The 16,700-nt window shown below is 51.2% G+C and overlaps 1 protein-coding gene across 2 annotated transcripts in view; it reads right to left on the bottom strand.

Annotated features, from left to right (window-relative positions):
* LOC119965917 (SLAM family member 9-like) overlaps positions 1-16,700 on the bottom strand; it is a 94,474-nt gene that overhangs the window by 21,523 nt on the left and 56,251 nt on the right. For both annotated transcript variants that reach the window (XM_038796924.1, XM_038796925.1), the window contains 2 exons: positions 3,555-3,635; positions 2,178-2,285 (listed from right to left, as the gene is read on the bottom strand). In XM_038796924.1, coding sequence (XP_038652852.1) covers positions 2,178-2,285; positions 3,555-3,635 — 189 coding nt within the window. The remainder of the gene's footprint in view (positions 1-2,177; positions 2,286-3,554; positions 3,636-16,700) is intronic.

Below are 16,700 nucleotides of genomic sequence, written 5' to 3'. Positions count from 1 at the left end.
CGCTCCGCTCCGGGTACCGACCATAAAATCGGTCTAGTTCTCCTCAGGGGACCTTCCCCCACCGGGATTCGTTTTTTCAGCGCCGTTGGGGCCCTCCAATTGGCCCAAAAACACCTTTGTTGCAGGAGCTTCCAAATGTGCGGCTTAGCTAGTCATAGCCGCAACCGGAAGTCGGAGTTTCTTTTTAAACGGGGGTGAATGTGGTAAACACCACTGGTAACACACTACATGTATTACGGTACTGCCGCTGTACTACAGTTAATACAGCACATCCCAGCCTGCTGGCTCCTCCCAGCAGGTGCAGTATAAAAGTGTATGCTCTCCTGCGCTGCTTCCATTCTGGTTCCAGCTGCAGGAGGATTAACATCTAGTGCAATAAAGCCTCAATAGATTCACCATTTTTGTCTCGTGGTCATTGATGGTACATCAGTTGGCTCCTGTTGTTATCCACTGCGGTTGTAGCTAGTGATGTCTATCCAAAAGTCATTGACTGATGCTGAGACCCGCCAAAATAACACCCATGGAGGGACCTGGGGTGTGATTGAGCGGTGAATCGGCGTTTCGGGTGCCTGGACTGTTCTGGAGGGGCCCTCCAGTATGACAATGAAGGGGTTGCCCAGCGTAGTAGCCTGCTGCGTTCCCCACAACATTGCGCAGCAGAGAGGCAATGTGCTGGAGGAGGAGGATGAACCCAAGGCCTCGTCCAACTAGAAGGATGCTGGGGTGGTGATGATGGACAGGACATGGGGTTAAGACAGGCACAGGAGGCCAAAGAGAAGCTCTGATTGCTTCCAGGTTTATCAACTGGGCAAGGGGTTTGGGTTGAACTGGCCGGGAGCAACCACACCCGTTACCCCCACGGCTACCCCCGCCTCTCTTGCATCCCTCTCCATGATACATACCTGGCGTACTACAAGGTGCGGGCCCTAGGTCGGCAGTAACACCGGATCTGGTCCATAGGATGGAGGATGATGACAACCCGCTCTGCAATGAGCCCTGGTGCTCCACATCGTCTGACTCCTGCCCACGGTAGCACCTTCCACCGTCACCTGGGTGATCTCTGCATGCGAGCTGGTTATTCTATTATATGGTGCCATCGGATCCCTGGGGTGACAGTGGTGGGTACAGTCAGGGGCAAGGGTAGGGTGGGGAGCCCAGGCCAACTTAACTGGTGTCTAACCTTCTCGCCTTACGGGCCCTAACGCCACGTCTAGGTGGATCTCCCAGACAGTACATCAGGTGTGGAGGTGACCTGCTGTGATTCCCGCCCTGTGACCTGGGTCGCCGTTGGCGGCCGTATTCTGGGGTGACTGGGCCTGCCTGCTGCTATGGTGTGGTGCTGCCCTGTCCTGCCCACTTCCCACTAGATGTGCCAAATGCTTCCCATTTAGGTCAAACCAGGTGAGGACAATAGATTTATTTTCTACAAGGATATTAATGAAGCAGATGATTTTTACAACAACCCAGTCATCATTAGTTTATATTTATTCTATTAATTAATTTCCCCAGCTTCCATAATGGGATTTGAACTCACATTTTTACTCTAGGCTTCTGGATTACCACACCTTACATACTATTAATGTGTTATTGTAAATATATAATTGATGGACATTTGATCGTGGATGCCTTTTGGTGGAAGTTTAAAGGATGGAAATTTATGGATGGAAGTTTAATTTTTGGAGAGTTAAATATGAAGATTCAACTGGAAGAATTCAGGATGAAGGTTTATTGAAGGAAATTTAATGATTGAAGTTTATCGATGGAAGCTTAATGGGGCAAATATTAAAAGTTAGTGGCTGAAAGTGTTGAGATCTTTTGGCGCTGAGGACCCGGGTTCGAATCCCGGCCCTGGGTCACTGTCTGTGTGGAGTTTGCACATTCTCCCCGTGTTTGCATGGGTTTCACCCCCACAACCCAAAAGATGTGCAGAGTAGGTGGATTGGCCATGCTAAATTGCCCCTTAATTGGAAAAAATTGGGCACTCTAAATTAAAAAAAAATATTGGATTAGGAAAAATGCATAAATCAATTTTGTCACGAACAACATTTAAAGTAACTGTTATATAGGGAAAAATGGGAAGAATATACAAATTTCATAAAACTCAAACCATCATAACAATAAAGCAATTAATATAAGCAGTGTAATTTATCATTAGAATCAATAGAATCAGCACTTACTGTACTTCAAAAAGAAGATAAATGGTACCCCTACAATAAACACATAAATCACCACTATAGCTCCAATTGTTCCTGAAATGTAATTCACAGGGACCTGGCATTCTGTGACTGTAGATAGAGAATGAATATTGTTTGTCAAATTACTGAAGTTCATCATTTTATCTTTTCTGACTAAAATTTAGCCTCAAACTTAAATCATTAATATAAAAAGAAATATATTGGAAAAACAAATACATTTACTTTAAACATGTTTCATTCTGCCATTGGTCAATACAATCTTAAATGATTGGCACGTAATTCACATGATATATGGCACCTTAATGGATAATAGAAATGACCAGATATAATACTTAATACTGTATAGAAAAATGTTTTGCTTTGTATGGTTCAAACTAAAACACCAGAAATAAGCTGTGCACTTTGACCAAAACATGGATATGGATTGGAAAGGAGCTAGTGATCCACATTAATTATCTTGGTCCTCCAGGATTCTCTAGTGGGCAGTGCAAATCAACTCACTCCCATTCTCTACCCAAAGTACACACAAAGGAGAGAAATCTGGTGGCAGCACGGTAGCATTGTGGATAGCACAATCGCTTCACAGCTCCAGGGTCCCAGGTTCGATTCTGGCTTGGGTCACTGTCTGTGTGGAGTCTGCACATCTTCCCCGTGTGTGCGTGGGTTTCCTCCGGGTGCTCCGGTTTCTTCCCACAGTCCAAAGATGTGCAGGTTAGGTGGATTGGCCATGATAAATTGCCCTTAGTGTCCAAAATTGCCCTTAGTTGGGTGGGGTTACTGGGTTATGGGGATAGGGTGGAGGTGTTAACCTTGGGTAGGGTGCTCTTTCCAGTAGCCGGTGCAGACTCGATGGGCTGAATGGCCTCCTTCTGCACTGTAAATTCTATGATTCTATGAAATCATATGGAATAAGTTGGTGCATTCCTGAACTATGATCATGGGAAGCGTGTCCTGGAATGTGGAGGTATAAAAGGAAGAGTTAGGAGAGGATATGAAGTATATGCCTGAAAGAAGAAGCAGGACAGGTTTGAAGCTTATGTAATGCCAACTGGAAGACTAACTGAAGGTTCCACATGAACTACGTTGGAAACCAAGTGAGGTCTTAAATGAACCTTGCCGGGGGGGGTGGGGGGGGTGGGGGGGGGCACTGACTGAAAATCTCATATGAACCAATTGGAGACTAATTGAAGATCCTGTATGAATCATGTGGGAGGCTGACTAAACCAGGTGCAACCTGCAGTACTTTGAGGCAAAAGGAGCAGCAGAATGCTGCATGTAATTTACTTATCTTGTGCGCAGTTCAAACCCAATTAGAACAAACCAGTGCACAGAAATCACCAATGTTGCAGTAATACTCACTGTTTTTCTGTCCTCTATGAATTGGTACGACTGAAAAGATGATTGAAAAGACTCCATACACCAGGAAAAAATAATGATGTTCTGTGAATTAAATTTGAAGACAACACAGATACATGGGCAGTATAGAAATAAAACAAGGGCAGTTTTAGCCTAGGACAATTTACTAGTCTATTTCAATTTAGTGCCAGGGCAAGCCAGAATTCCTGTTGATGTGACTGCTCACTTTCTCTATCCCAGCATAGCAATTTAAACTGGTACAAATGAGAAGGAATACAATGTTGGTACCATTGGATAATTTGGAGCAAAAAACTGAAGCGCGAACAAAAGCTAAAGGAATGCATGTGGTCCCTTTCATTCTGAGTTCCCAGCTTGATTTGTTTAACAATCACCAATCATCTCCCATCATCACTGTGAATCACAATATTTAGAGTTGTTGAGAAACCAAAGTGTCGGGCACCAAAGAAGAAACAGGAGTTACTTGAAAGTACCGATATCAATGGAGGAGTTCATTAGATAGCAAAAAGGGCTAACAGGGAAGGAGTTCCTGCCTTGGATAGCTGTCTCATTCAGAGTCAGTATCAGATCCTATTAGGGGAAACTAAGTGAAGGGTCAAGCTTTTCCTAAACCTTTTATGGGCGGCATGGTAGCACAGTGGGCAGCACTGTTGCTTCAGAGCTCCAGGGTCCCAGGTTCGATTCCCGGCTTGGGTCACTGTCTGTGCGGAGCCTGCATGCTCTTTCCATGTCTGCGTGGGTTTCCACCGGGTGCTCCGGTTTCCTCCCACAAGTCCCAAAAGACGCGCTGTTAGGTGAATTGGATATTCTGAATTCTCCCATGAGTGTACCCGAACAGGTGCCAGAATGAGGTGACTAGGGGCTTTTCACAGTAACTTCATTGCAGTGTTAATGTAAGCCTACTTGTGACATTAATAAAGATTATTATAATTATCTTTGTATTTCTTCTCCTAAACTGTCTTACTGCTATGTTTACTTCTGTCAAAAAATTCACTGCAAGGCAGGCCAGACGAAAAAATTTCAGAATAGCAATGGGTATCCACTTAGATCCACGTTGTAGTCGTTTTTGTGCAGTGTTTGGAACATTTCCTATTCCTACTCAGCCACCCACCCCCACCCTCCCGAGCCAACTCTTCTTCTGGTACATTGATGACTGTATCGATGCCAGTTACTGCTCTCGCTCGGAATTGAAAAACACAATCAACTTTGCTTCGAATTCCTAAACTTTCACATTGTCCACCTCAGATACTTCCTTGCCTTCTCTGCCTCCATTTCTGGAGTAAGCTATGAACAAATATTCATGAAAGGCTCACTGACTTCTACAGCTTCCTCGTTACAATTCCTCATACCAAACATTCTCCGAGATTTCCATCTCTGTTGCATCTTTTCTAATGTGGCAGCCTTGCATACCAGTTCTGCAGATATGTCTTTCCCTCAACTGAAGACTCCCCCAAACAGGTGACAGGACTCTCAACTGTGTCTGACAATTACCTCCATTTCTGCTTTCACCCTTTTCCCTCCCGTCCAGAACCATGATAGGGTTCATCTTGTCCTCATTTTCCACCATCCATATCCTCCTCCATTTCTACTACCATCAGCATGATACCATCAGCAAACACATCTTTTACTCCCTTACGCTTTTCAACATTTTGATGAAACTGCTCTCTAATGGCACCCTGGTCCACTTCTCAATCAGCCCTAACACCCTGGCCACTTCCAGTGGCACCTCTCCATTCAAGTGTAGAAGATACAATGGGCTGGATTCTCCGATTCCCAGGCTATATCCTAATGCCGGCGTGGGAACGGTAACCTTTTACGACCGACAATTCCACACAAAATGGCCACCAATCCTCCGTTTGGCATGGGGCTAGCAGCAAGGCAGCACAGAGCACCCAGCTCTAACTGCCGATACGGCCTGGAGAATTTCTGGGTCCACGGCCGCTCATGAACACATCGGCGGCCCACATGGCGCCGGCGCGCACATACCCGGCCTGCAAAATAGTGCCCCCCCCCTTTGGTTGGCTCGCGAACCCTGGAAAACCCCCACCAGTGCCCCCAGCTCCTGCCAAAGTCCCCTTGTCCGCGGATCGGCCCTCCCCCGACTGTGGCGGTGCTGGACTGAGTGCTCAGCACCACGTTTGAGTTGCTGACAGGTAAGAACATGAGAGACCCACGCCGTCAGGAACTCAGGGAGGTAGGCTTCAGGCAACGTCCTGAGGCCGTTGACATGGTGCGTGGCGTACTCCTAGAAGACGGCGCTTTGGAGAGGATGGAGCATCGCGAAAGCAGTGATGCCCCCGATTTAGTTGGAAACAGGGATTCTCTGGCCGATCGCCGAACGTGGTTTTGCCGCTGGCGACTGGAGAATCCCGCCCAATATCTGCCCTTTTACTGCCTTGCTGCTGGCCATCCAAGGCCGTGAACAATCCTTCCAGGTGTAGCAGTGATTGATGTATACACCTTTCCATTTAGTATTAGGGAGACAAAATGCAGATTTGGTGTCTGCTTTGTGTAAAACCTCCGCTCACTCTGTAAGCATGATCCCAGTTTTCAGTGTTGATTCTCCGGTTTGCTCTCAAGCTCACAGGCTGGATTCTCCGTCGGTGGGATCCTCCGTTTCATTGGCAGCACACTCGCCCACGGATTTCCCGACGGCATTGGGGTGCCCACAAAGGGAAACCCCATTGACCGGTTGGCAGGACAGAGGATCCCGCTGCCGAGAGGGACGCGCCTCACCAGAAAATGGGTGCGCCGAAATAGAGAATCCTACCCCACACCTCTGTCCTTGACCTCCTACTGTGTTCCAGTGAGTCTCAATCCAAGCTTGAGGAACAGTGTCTAATCTTTCATTTAGGTCCTTAACAGCCTTCTGGACTCAAAGAATGCATTCAAACATTTTGACCGTAATCTCTCTCCCCTGTCTTCAGCCCTGTTACAGATGGCCTCTTCTGTTCTTTTTCTGACTGCCCCTATTTCACTTCCTGATCAGCTATGACATGTCTACTATTTCCCAGTGCTTATGGAATATCATGCTGTTAGGGACTGTCTTTAAACAGCTGTAAATTAGAAAAGCATATAATTTTTAAACAAGTAGCTACATAGATTTGAGAAAGAAACACTAGGATTAAGGGGATGTCATGGCCAATGAATTAATATATGTAAACTAAAGTAAAATAAAATTAACAGAAAGGAAGTAAAGTAGAAACATTACAGGGCAAGTCGCTTGTGCGGCATGCACGCCCGATAAAATGTGGGAGTTTATGAACCCTCCTGGTGACCTACATGGCCACATGTGCAGGCAATGCAAACAGTTGCAGAAACTTTAGCTCTGGGTTTTGGGGCTCAAGAGGGGGCTGGAGTCAGTGTTGTGCATCCGCGAGGCTAGAGCTAGATGAATAGCTGTGAAATAAGGGAATGTGCACCTAGGGCAGCACAGTGGCACATTGGGTAGCACTGTTGCTTCACAGCTCCAGGGACCCAGGTTTGAATCCCGGCTTGGGCCACTGTCTATGTGGAGTCTTCACATTCGCCCCATCTGTGTGGGCTTTCTCCGGGTGCTCCGTTTTCCTCCCACAAGTTTAGCTCTGGGTTTTGGGGCACAAGAGGGGGCTGGAGTCAGTGTTGTGCATCCGCGAGGCTAGAGCTAGATGAATAGCTGTGAAATAAGGGAATGTGCACCTAGGGCAGCACAGTGGCACATTGGGTAGCACTGTTGCTTCACAGCTCCAGGGACCCAGGTTTGAATCCCGGCTTGGGCCACTGTCTATGTGGAGTCTTCACATTCGCCCCATCTGTGTGGGCTTTCTCCGGGTGCTCCGTTTTCCTCCCACAAGTTTAGCTCTGGGTTTTGGGGCTCAAGAGGGGGCTGGAGTCAGTGTTGTGCATCCGCGAGGCTAGAGCTAGATGAATAGCTGTGAAATAAGGGAATGTGCACCTAGGGCAGCACAGTGGCACATGTTGGGGGGAGAGGGAGCGAGTAGTGGGAGGGGGAAGAGGGAGTAGTGGGGGGGGAGAGGGAGTAGTGGGGGGGGAGAGGGAGTAGTGGGGGGGGGGGGGAGTGAGTGGAATGGGTCATCCACCCCTGGATGCAACATCTCAGCCGCCCTGCCATGGCAGGACGGTGACGAGGACACGACCGCTGGTTGCCCTGTGGCTGATGGGCACAGCCCACTGACGCACCGGTTAGGAGGACGTTGTTAACTGACCATTGGACGCAGAAAGTGACATGGGGTTAGGCTGGCCGCTTGTCAGCAGCACGACCAGGCCACCGGGACACACAGGTATCCCGTGGCAGGCGGCTGCCAAGGTGTCGAATAACCTCCGTCTAACATGTCGTTTCTCTGCCCCCCACCACCCTTCTGTAGGTGACCATAATGTATTCGAACCGAACGGCGATGTTCAGCGCAGTGGTTTGGGCCGCTGCACTGCAGTTGGACATCCAGCAGCATCCACAGCGAGATCCCACAGTGGATGCAGGGGCAGCTGCAGTAGAAGAGGGAATGGCCGCGGAGTGGCCCGTCATCGCCATACAGGCCGCAGGCACTGATGGCCAGTATGTCCAGGGGGATGCCGAGGGGAACATTGACCCCCAAACGCTGAGGATGGCACTGGATGCGGGCACTGATGTCGAGCAGCATGGGGGGGTGGAGGAGGAGGAGGAGACATTGATGGTGGAGCCAGGGCGCCAATCGAGGCCTAGGGTGTTCCGTGACCGGATCTCATTCGAGACAATGCCGGACATCACCTGCAGGAGGAGACTCCGCTTCAGCAGGGAGACGGTCGCACATATCTGCCATCTCGTGGCGCACCTTGCCCCACATAGAACGGGAGGAGGACACAAAATACCGGTTGCCGTCAAGGTGACGGCGGCACTTAACTTTTATGCTACCGGTTCCTTCCAGTCTCCGAGTGGGGACCTATCCGGGATATCGCAGGCATCGGTCCACAGGTGCATCCGGGACATGACCGACGCCCTGTTCGCCATCGCGGACTGCTACATCACCTTTCCCGAGGACCGAGCAAATCAAGAAGCACGAGCCCGTGGATTTGCCAACGTGGCTGGGATACCGATGGTCCAGGGAGTGATTTATGGTGTTCACGTCCCCATGCGCCCGCCTGCAGGCAACAGGGAAGTGTTCACTAACAGGAAGGGGACATACTCCATGAACATCCAGGTGGTATGCGACCCCCACATGAAGATCATGCACGTGTGCGCAAGGTTCCCTGGGAGTGTGCATGATGCGTACATTCTTGTGCAGTCGTTCATCCCTGCTATGTTTGAGGGACGGCCACCCCGGCTGAGGGGCTAGTTGCTGGGCGACAGGGGTTATCCACTGAGGTCTTGGCTGATGACAGCCATACGGAGGCCTCAGACCAACGCGGAGACCCTTTACAATGAGGCCCATGCAGCAACCAGGGGTGAGGTAGAGCGCTGCTTTGGTCTTCTGAAAATGCGATTCAGGTGCCTGGACTGCTCCGGAGGGGCCCTGCAGTACCAGCCCGAGAGGGTCGCTCGCATTGTTGTGGTCTGCTGTGCGCTGCACAACATCGCGATGCAGAGGGGAGATGCCGTGGTGGAGGAGTCGGAGGGAGAAGCCAGTGGCAGTGGTGCCAACACAGAGGAGGAGGACGAGGTGGAGGAGGTTGGTGGTGCGCCGGGCGCAGCACACACACGACCCGGGTGCTGGTAATGCCTAGAAGGCTGCACGACGGCACCGGCGAGGACAGCGGGCACGCGACGCATTGGTGGCTGCAAGATTCACGCGTCGTGTGCGACGGCATCGCTGAACACTACCACCTGCATCGCCAGTCATGCAGACGGACAGCACACAACTCCCCCCCCCCCCCCCCCCCCCATTGCTCCACTTCAAGATCACCCTTATCACTGCGGCCCCATGGTATGGCACGACATTGATGGCTGTGTCAGCGGGTGTGATCAGTGCCATGTTGAATGATGACAGCCCGATCTGCAATGAGCTGTGAGCTCAGAATCGTTAGACAAAGTCTGACTACTCATTGCAATAGCTGAACCATCCATCTCGGTGGTTGCTGAGTTCGTCAGGGACACTCCATCACGTGCCCGCGTGGGGTAGCTGGCGTCGGAGTGCCGAGGACTACGGTGTCCGACTGTGGGAGAGATGGGGGGAAAGGGACTGCACACCCGGCACCGAAGTTTCACCGCTCGACAACCCCAGCGACATTCGGTTGCCATCACGATCCACGTGGCAACGGAAAAATCACATAGTCTTACAAGTTAGGTGCAACAGTGAGTTTAATGGTGAATATTATGTACAGATGCCCTCGCCCCTACAACTAAACTGTGCTCTTCACCCATGCCAACTTACTCTGTGTCCCTCTTCATTGCCTTACGGGCCCTACCACTAAGTGAATCCCCAGATGGTACAGCAGGAGTGGAGGCGGACTGCTGAGAATCACACCCCGAGAATCGGCACTCGTTTCCTGGGACAACCCGGCCTTGATGGGCCAGGCTGCTCTGCGGGCATTTCGGATGACGTGGTGCCACCCTGCTCTGCCCACTGCCCACCCGATGCACCAGGGATGGGACGGGCGGAGGCCGAGCGATCAGGGACGTCCGTGATGGAGTTAATGGGACGGGCCCCAGAACCACCTCCTCCCTCGGGGAGCCCAGTGGCCCCCGGGCCTCACTGTGGGACAGAGGTGCGAGCGGGGAGGTGCCCCGTCTCCCCACCGACACCTGGCGCTGCCAGTCCTGGAGGCGTGCAACTGTATCGACCAGGGTCCGAACGTTCGCTGAGACGGAATCCAGGGAGTGAGACATTCCCGCCAGGGACCGTGCGACCTCAACCTATGAGTGCGCGACGACATCCAGCACGTGCGTCAGGCGGTCGATGCTCTCCACGACTGACTGCTGGGACTGTACCATGGCGTGCTGGGACTGGGCCATGGCCTGGTGAGACTCGGCCAGGGCCCGTAGCGCGCCGGCAATGTCATGTTGGCTCTGGCGCACTGCTGCCTGAGAGGGCAGCCCTCTCCTGGGCCATGGATGACGCGTGCACATGAAGCCCAACGCCTTGCAGAACCTGACCCATGGCCGATACCATTTCACCCATTGCCTCGACCGCGGACGCCACCCGTGCAGTGTCGGCCTGGGTGGCTGCCATGAGTGGCACCACTCCCTGCTCCTGGACGCGGTTTGACTCCTCTAACTGCATCTGCAGCTGCTGGAAGACGTCCCTCATCCTGTCATTGTGTCCCTGGGTTTCAAAATGCATCGGGTGTCCAGGTGGGTCGAGTAAATCCAGGAACCCGGGAAACTCTGGCCGCCAGCTGGATGCTGGGCCTGGGCTGCCCTCCGACCGTCCAGCCCCTCGGCTGCTCCGACCTCCACCTGCTGTACCCGCTCAGCTGTGTGGTGCACACCAGACCGTGACCCAAGAGCCTCATCACTTAATTGCCCAACCGAGGTGAGTGTCTCTGGGATGGTGGATGGTGTGGGAGACAGCAGTGCCGCAAGCTCTAGGTCCTCGTCCATCAGAAATTCAGGAGTGTCCTGGTCCCAGTCATGTCCCAGCGTAGGGCGCACGTGGCCCATGTACAGTTCAGCGTCAGGTGAGTCCGTTGACTGCGTCGCCGTCCTCTGTGCGTCTGGGTCCACTGACCCCGTCCTGTCCTGTCTCACGGCCCGACCTTCGGGCAACAAACAGCCATGAAAGTCGTCACTGTCCGTCCTCTGTACGTCCCGCTCGAGTGTCCCGGATTTGGAGGATGGCCCTCCTGGCCAACCTCCTGCCACCCTCTGGCGCGCGACCCTGGGTGCGGTGGTCGTCAGGGATGGTCGCCTGTGTGTGGCACCAGACGGCCCTGGACGTTCGTCGGCTGGCCCTGGGAAACAGAATGATACGGGGTTAGTTAGACACGCTCGGCCGTGCGTAGGATTGTCCAGTGGGCAGAGTGTGAGGGGAGAGAGGATGGGGGGTCCAGTGGGCAGAGTGTGTGAGGGGAGAGAGGATGGGGGGTCCAGAGGGCAGAGTGTGAGGGGAGAGAGGATGGGGGGGTCCAGTGGGTAGAGTGCGAGGGGACAGAAGATGGGGGGGTCCAGTGGGCAGAGTGTGAAGGGAGAGAGGATTGGGGGGGGGGGGGTTGTCATGCAGGGTTGTCTCACTTGGTTCTGCACCTCCAACCTCGCAGATCCCCCAGCAAGATCCAGTGCCCTCTGCTCGAACACTGTCAGGTGATGCATAACGGGTAAACCCCCTCCGGTTCAGTTGCGCTCCCGGCTGTTGTGAGCAGTCTTGTCCTGTTGGGGGTGGGGGGGGGGGGGGGGGGCGCATAGATAGAGCATCACAATTAAGCAGGTATCATCAAGGCGTTCAGATATTGGCACAGGGTGGGGGGGAAGTTGCAGCCACACCAAGGCATTTCTCCAGGGGATTGCAGCGCTCATGTGGGTCTGTGGCAACTTTGTTAACCACCCTCCACTCACTCTCGCCCCCCCCTCCCCCTCGTTCCCGCGGGGGGTGGATGAGGGACATGGGGGGGGGGGTGGATGGTTGTGACCCGGGGGCACCTTCGTGGCACTTACCCTGGCAGCCCTGGTGAGGTCGTGGAGCTTCTTGCGGCACTGCTCCCCGGACCGAGGGGTCTGCCCCACAGCACTGACTGCCGTGCCCACCTCTGCCAGGCCCATCGCACGGTGCTGGAAGGGTGGCGATGCCCTCGTCTTGGGCAGAGGATGCCGCTGCACTGCTCCACCTCATCAAGGAGGGTCTCCAGGTCCGTATCCGTGGCTCCGACATTTTCCTCCCTCCTTTCCGTGCGTGGATCGCGCCCTTTTACAACGCGGAGCGGCGTAATTCGGACGTCGCGCGCTGACGACGCGCCCCCCGTGTTCCTCACGGCCCCGATGCTAGCCCATTCCCAAGGCCAAAATCGATCGCGATCGGGGCCGTTTCCCGCCGTCGTTGAACTCGACTGAGTTCACGACGGCTTTCCCAATGCGGCACGACATCGGAGAATCGCGCCCAAGGAGTTTGAAAGGGTCAGAGTAATTTTGATAGGTGGATAAGGGCTTTGAAAATAGACCAAATGTATGAAGCTCTCAGAGAAATTACACTTTTGGAGCAGTTTAAAAATTCAATTCCTGATGTAGTGAGAACTCATGTGGAAGAGCAGAGGGTTAAAACTGCGAGATTAGCAGCAGAAATGGCAGATGATTATGAATTAGTTCATAAATCAAAGCTTGGTTTCCAACATCAGTTTCAGCCTGTGAGGGATACTCAAGTGGTAACGGTAACGGTGATCTGATGGGAGATAATGAGAGTGTATCTCAGATGGGGTGTCTGACCAGGAACATCTGGTGAACCTGGCCGAGGTCCTCCTGTGTTTTAAGCTGGCAGATGTCCACCTCGGGCGGGAGAAATTTGTATTTATGCCTCTGCGGTCACTTATTTAGGGTACCGAGTCGACCAGAATGGGTTGCACCCTGTAGAGGACAAGGTGCAGGCAATGAAACGGGCCCCCATCCCCGGAAACCAGACAGAACACTCTTTTCTCAGATTAGTGAATTACTACAAGAAATTCATACCGAACCTGGCAACCCTCCTCAGTCCCCTCCACGTCTTGCTAACGTGGGTCTGGACACTGTCTCAACAGCGAGGATTTGACGCAGTAAAACAGCAGCTGTCGTCCTCAAAACTACTAATGCACTTCGACCCTGCAAGGCCACCACTGTTGACATGTCACACGTCTCCTTATGGGGTGAGCGTGGTCCTCGCCCACTGCATGGCCAATGGCTCAGAACAACCAATCATATTCACACGCTGCACGCTTTCCGACGCTGAGTGCAATTTTGCGCAGATTAAAAAGGAAGGATTGGTAGTCATCTTTGGAGTCTGCAAGTTTCATCAATATGTTTACGGGCACACTTTCATGGTCAACACTGGCCATAAACCGTTTTTGGGCCTGTTCATAGAAGACTGAGCAATTCCCTCAATCGCGTCCACCCAAATCCAGTGTTGGGCCTTGCTTAGTTGGGGGGGGTGGGGGCTTATGAGTACAACTTGGAATTCTGTCCCGGAACCAAGATCCCGAACGCGGACGCATTAAGTCCCCTTCCCACTACGCCGCCGACAGCCCCCTCTGCGGAGGAAGTGGAGGCTGAACACAACTTTATGGACTCACTGCTGATGACGCGGGCCCGAATAAAGGGTTGGACTCAGACACACCAACCACAGTTGTCCCGGTTCCGCCACATGGTGTTCTACGGGGGCCAACACAGGCTGTTACCTGCCGAATTGAAGCCGACACCAACAAAATTATGGAGATCCGTGTGGAGGATGGTGTCCTCCCGTGTGGAACCAGGGTGGTCGGCCTGGAAAGTGGGCAAGCCACCTTACTAGAGGACCTCCATAACGGACACCCGTGGGTGTGTAAGATGAAGATACTCGCTCGCAGTTACACCTGGTGGCCAGGCATCAATACGGATATAGGGAAGCTGCCCAATGATGCAGGCCATGCCAGGAGTACCAGGAAGTACCACCAGCGGTACGGTTGCACCCTTAAGAATGGACAGACCAACCATAGACTTCGCCGGTCCATCTCAGGGATCGATGTTCCTAATTATTGTAGAAAAACATTGGAAGTGACTCGACGTTCCCAGGATGCAGGCAATGACTGCAAAAGAGGCTGTGGACCGCCTGTGCTACACTTCCAGCACACATCCCACGGGTACTGGTCTCCGACAACGGAGCCACTTTCACGGGTGTGGGGTTAGAGGCATTCATGGCCACGAACAGGATCCGCTGCCTGTGGACCGCCGCATTTCACTCCACCTCAAACGGATTGGTCGAATTGGCAGTCCAAACATTTAAGAGAGGGATGAAGAAGCTGACAAACGGAACCTTGGAGTCTGTGCAGAGTATGCACATTCTTCCCATGTGTTCATGGATTTCCTCCGGGCACCGGGTCCGGTTTGCTCCCACAAGTGCCAAAAGATGTGCTGTTAGCTGATTGGACATTCTGAATTCTCTCTCTATGTACCCGAACAGGCGGCAGAGTGTGGTGACTAGGGGATTTTCACAGTAACTTCACTGCAGTGTTAATGTAAGCTTAATTGTGACAATAAAAGATTATGATTATCAAGGAACCAGGATGTAAAGCAACATGTAACCAGTAGTTTGTTGCCATGCTGTAACTGAAGGTAAATAATGGTGGTTGCTGTTGTGTTTGTTGAATTCCTTGAATAGGCCTGTTTGTTGAGATATCTTGTAATGTGTAGTATTAGTTAATAACTATTTTAGTTGCTCATAGTTAACATTAAATATATTTATTATCAGTTAATATTAGTTGTGGTCTTCAAATAAATCAGACTTACTTATGGTTTACTAATCCTGTGTCTGATTAGTGTGTGTTTGTACAAAGAAACCAGAAATGCAACAAAGCTAGAGGTTATGGTCTCAGGAAAATTGGCTTTTCATTTACAACTGTGATCATGAGAAAATTCTTCATTCAGAGAGGTAGGAATCTATGTCCTAGAGGGCTGTGAATGACTCATCATTGAATATATTCGGGAAAAAGATCGATAGACTTTTGGACTCCCAGGGGAATCAAGGAATGTGGGATAGGACAGGAAAGCCGAGTTCATGCAGAATTATATTTTCTATAGCAGAGCATGCTGGAAGAACTGAGTTCTTCTGTTTTTTGAGTTCGTAAATGTAAGGTTGATAATACAGGGAAGAATCAAACTTAATGTACAAAGAAACAGAGATCATAAAAAAAGGAATTAGCAGGGCAAAGGGTAGTACACACAAAAACACAAGAAATATGAGCAGGAATAGAGAATATGGCCTGTTGAGTCTATGCTACCATTCAATGCAGTCATGGCCGATCTTGGGGTTCAATTCTACTCTCTCACTCGCTCCCCATATCCCTTGAAAGACCAAAAATCTGACTCTCCCAGCATTAAATATATTCAACAATAGAGTATCATTGGGATAGAGAATGCAAACTCATTCCCCAACAGCGCTCTCGGGCTACCTACACCACAGGGATTGCAGTGGTTCAATAGGGCAGCTCACTCCCATTTTCTCAAGGGCAATTAGGGATGGCCGATCAATGCTGGCCTGGACAGCAATGCCCACATCCAGTAAATTAATAAAAAAGTCAATATATTTCTTCCCTTCTCAATACTAAACGATTGGCCTCTAATGCTAAGGCTGTGCTTCCCGGGTTTTAGGTTTCCCAGCCAGTGGAAACAACTTGTCGAGGAAATTAGAAGTCAGTATTTCGAGTTTTCGCCAAATGTCTTTTAATTAAGCATAAATTCATGGAGGGCTGGACAGACTCAAGTCATTCCAAAGTGCCCTCCCATACAGAGCGAAAAGCACATATTTAAATTATGCCGAAAGAGAGAGACAGAAAACAAGCAGCCAGAGCCATGTTTTAATAATAAACCTTGGGGAATGAGCTATCTCTTTCCTAAGCAAGATAGAAACTAAAAATCATGTTGTCAGCAAAACAATGGAGCAGTACATTGTTTACATTGTATGACCTTCTGACTATTGCATACAGCAGTGTTTTTCAAACTTTTTTTGCGGGGACCCATTTTTACCAACCGGCCAACCTTCAGGACCCAACCCGACCGACCTTTGCGACCTACGCCGACCAACCTTCGCGACCCACACCGGCCAACCTTCGTGGCCCACACCGGCCGACCTGCGCGACCCACCATTTTCTCTTACCTTGTTTGTTGCTGACAAAAATGGAGGAAATTGTTTTGGGTCCCTTTGGACCCCGAACTTTTTAAAAAAAAAGGATGCAACCGTATAAGAAAATACGGCCGCACTGCGCATGTGTGCTCGATCATCGGTGCACATGCGCAGTACGGCCATATTTTGTATATACGGTCTCGGCCTTTTTGAAGGCCGCTTGCAGCCGGCATAATTAAAAGTCGGCTGTTGCGCGAAGACTTGCGCGATCGGGAGTGCCGCAACGGACAGCTCCACCACCTTCCCGACACCCGCGGGTCGCGCCCCCAAGTTTGACAATGCCTGGAATACAGGACTCTTGGCTGAAATAAGGCGAAATATCCATCATGCTTTGCCAAGTGCCTATTCTGATAAATAAAGTCAAGCAGCTAGTTAAAATGAATAC

The sequence above is a fragment of the Scyliorhinus canicula genome, chromosome 5 (genome assembly GCF_902713615.1).
Source record: "Scyliorhinus canicula chromosome 5, sScyCan1.1, whole genome shotgun sequence".
In the NCBI taxonomy this organism is placed as follows: domain Eukaryota; kingdom Metazoa; phylum Chordata; class Chondrichthyes; order Carcharhiniformes; family Scyliorhinidae; genus Scyliorhinus; species Scyliorhinus canicula.
Note: the sequence above shows the minus strand (reverse complement) of the source record. Positions and strands in the feature narration are given on the sequence as shown.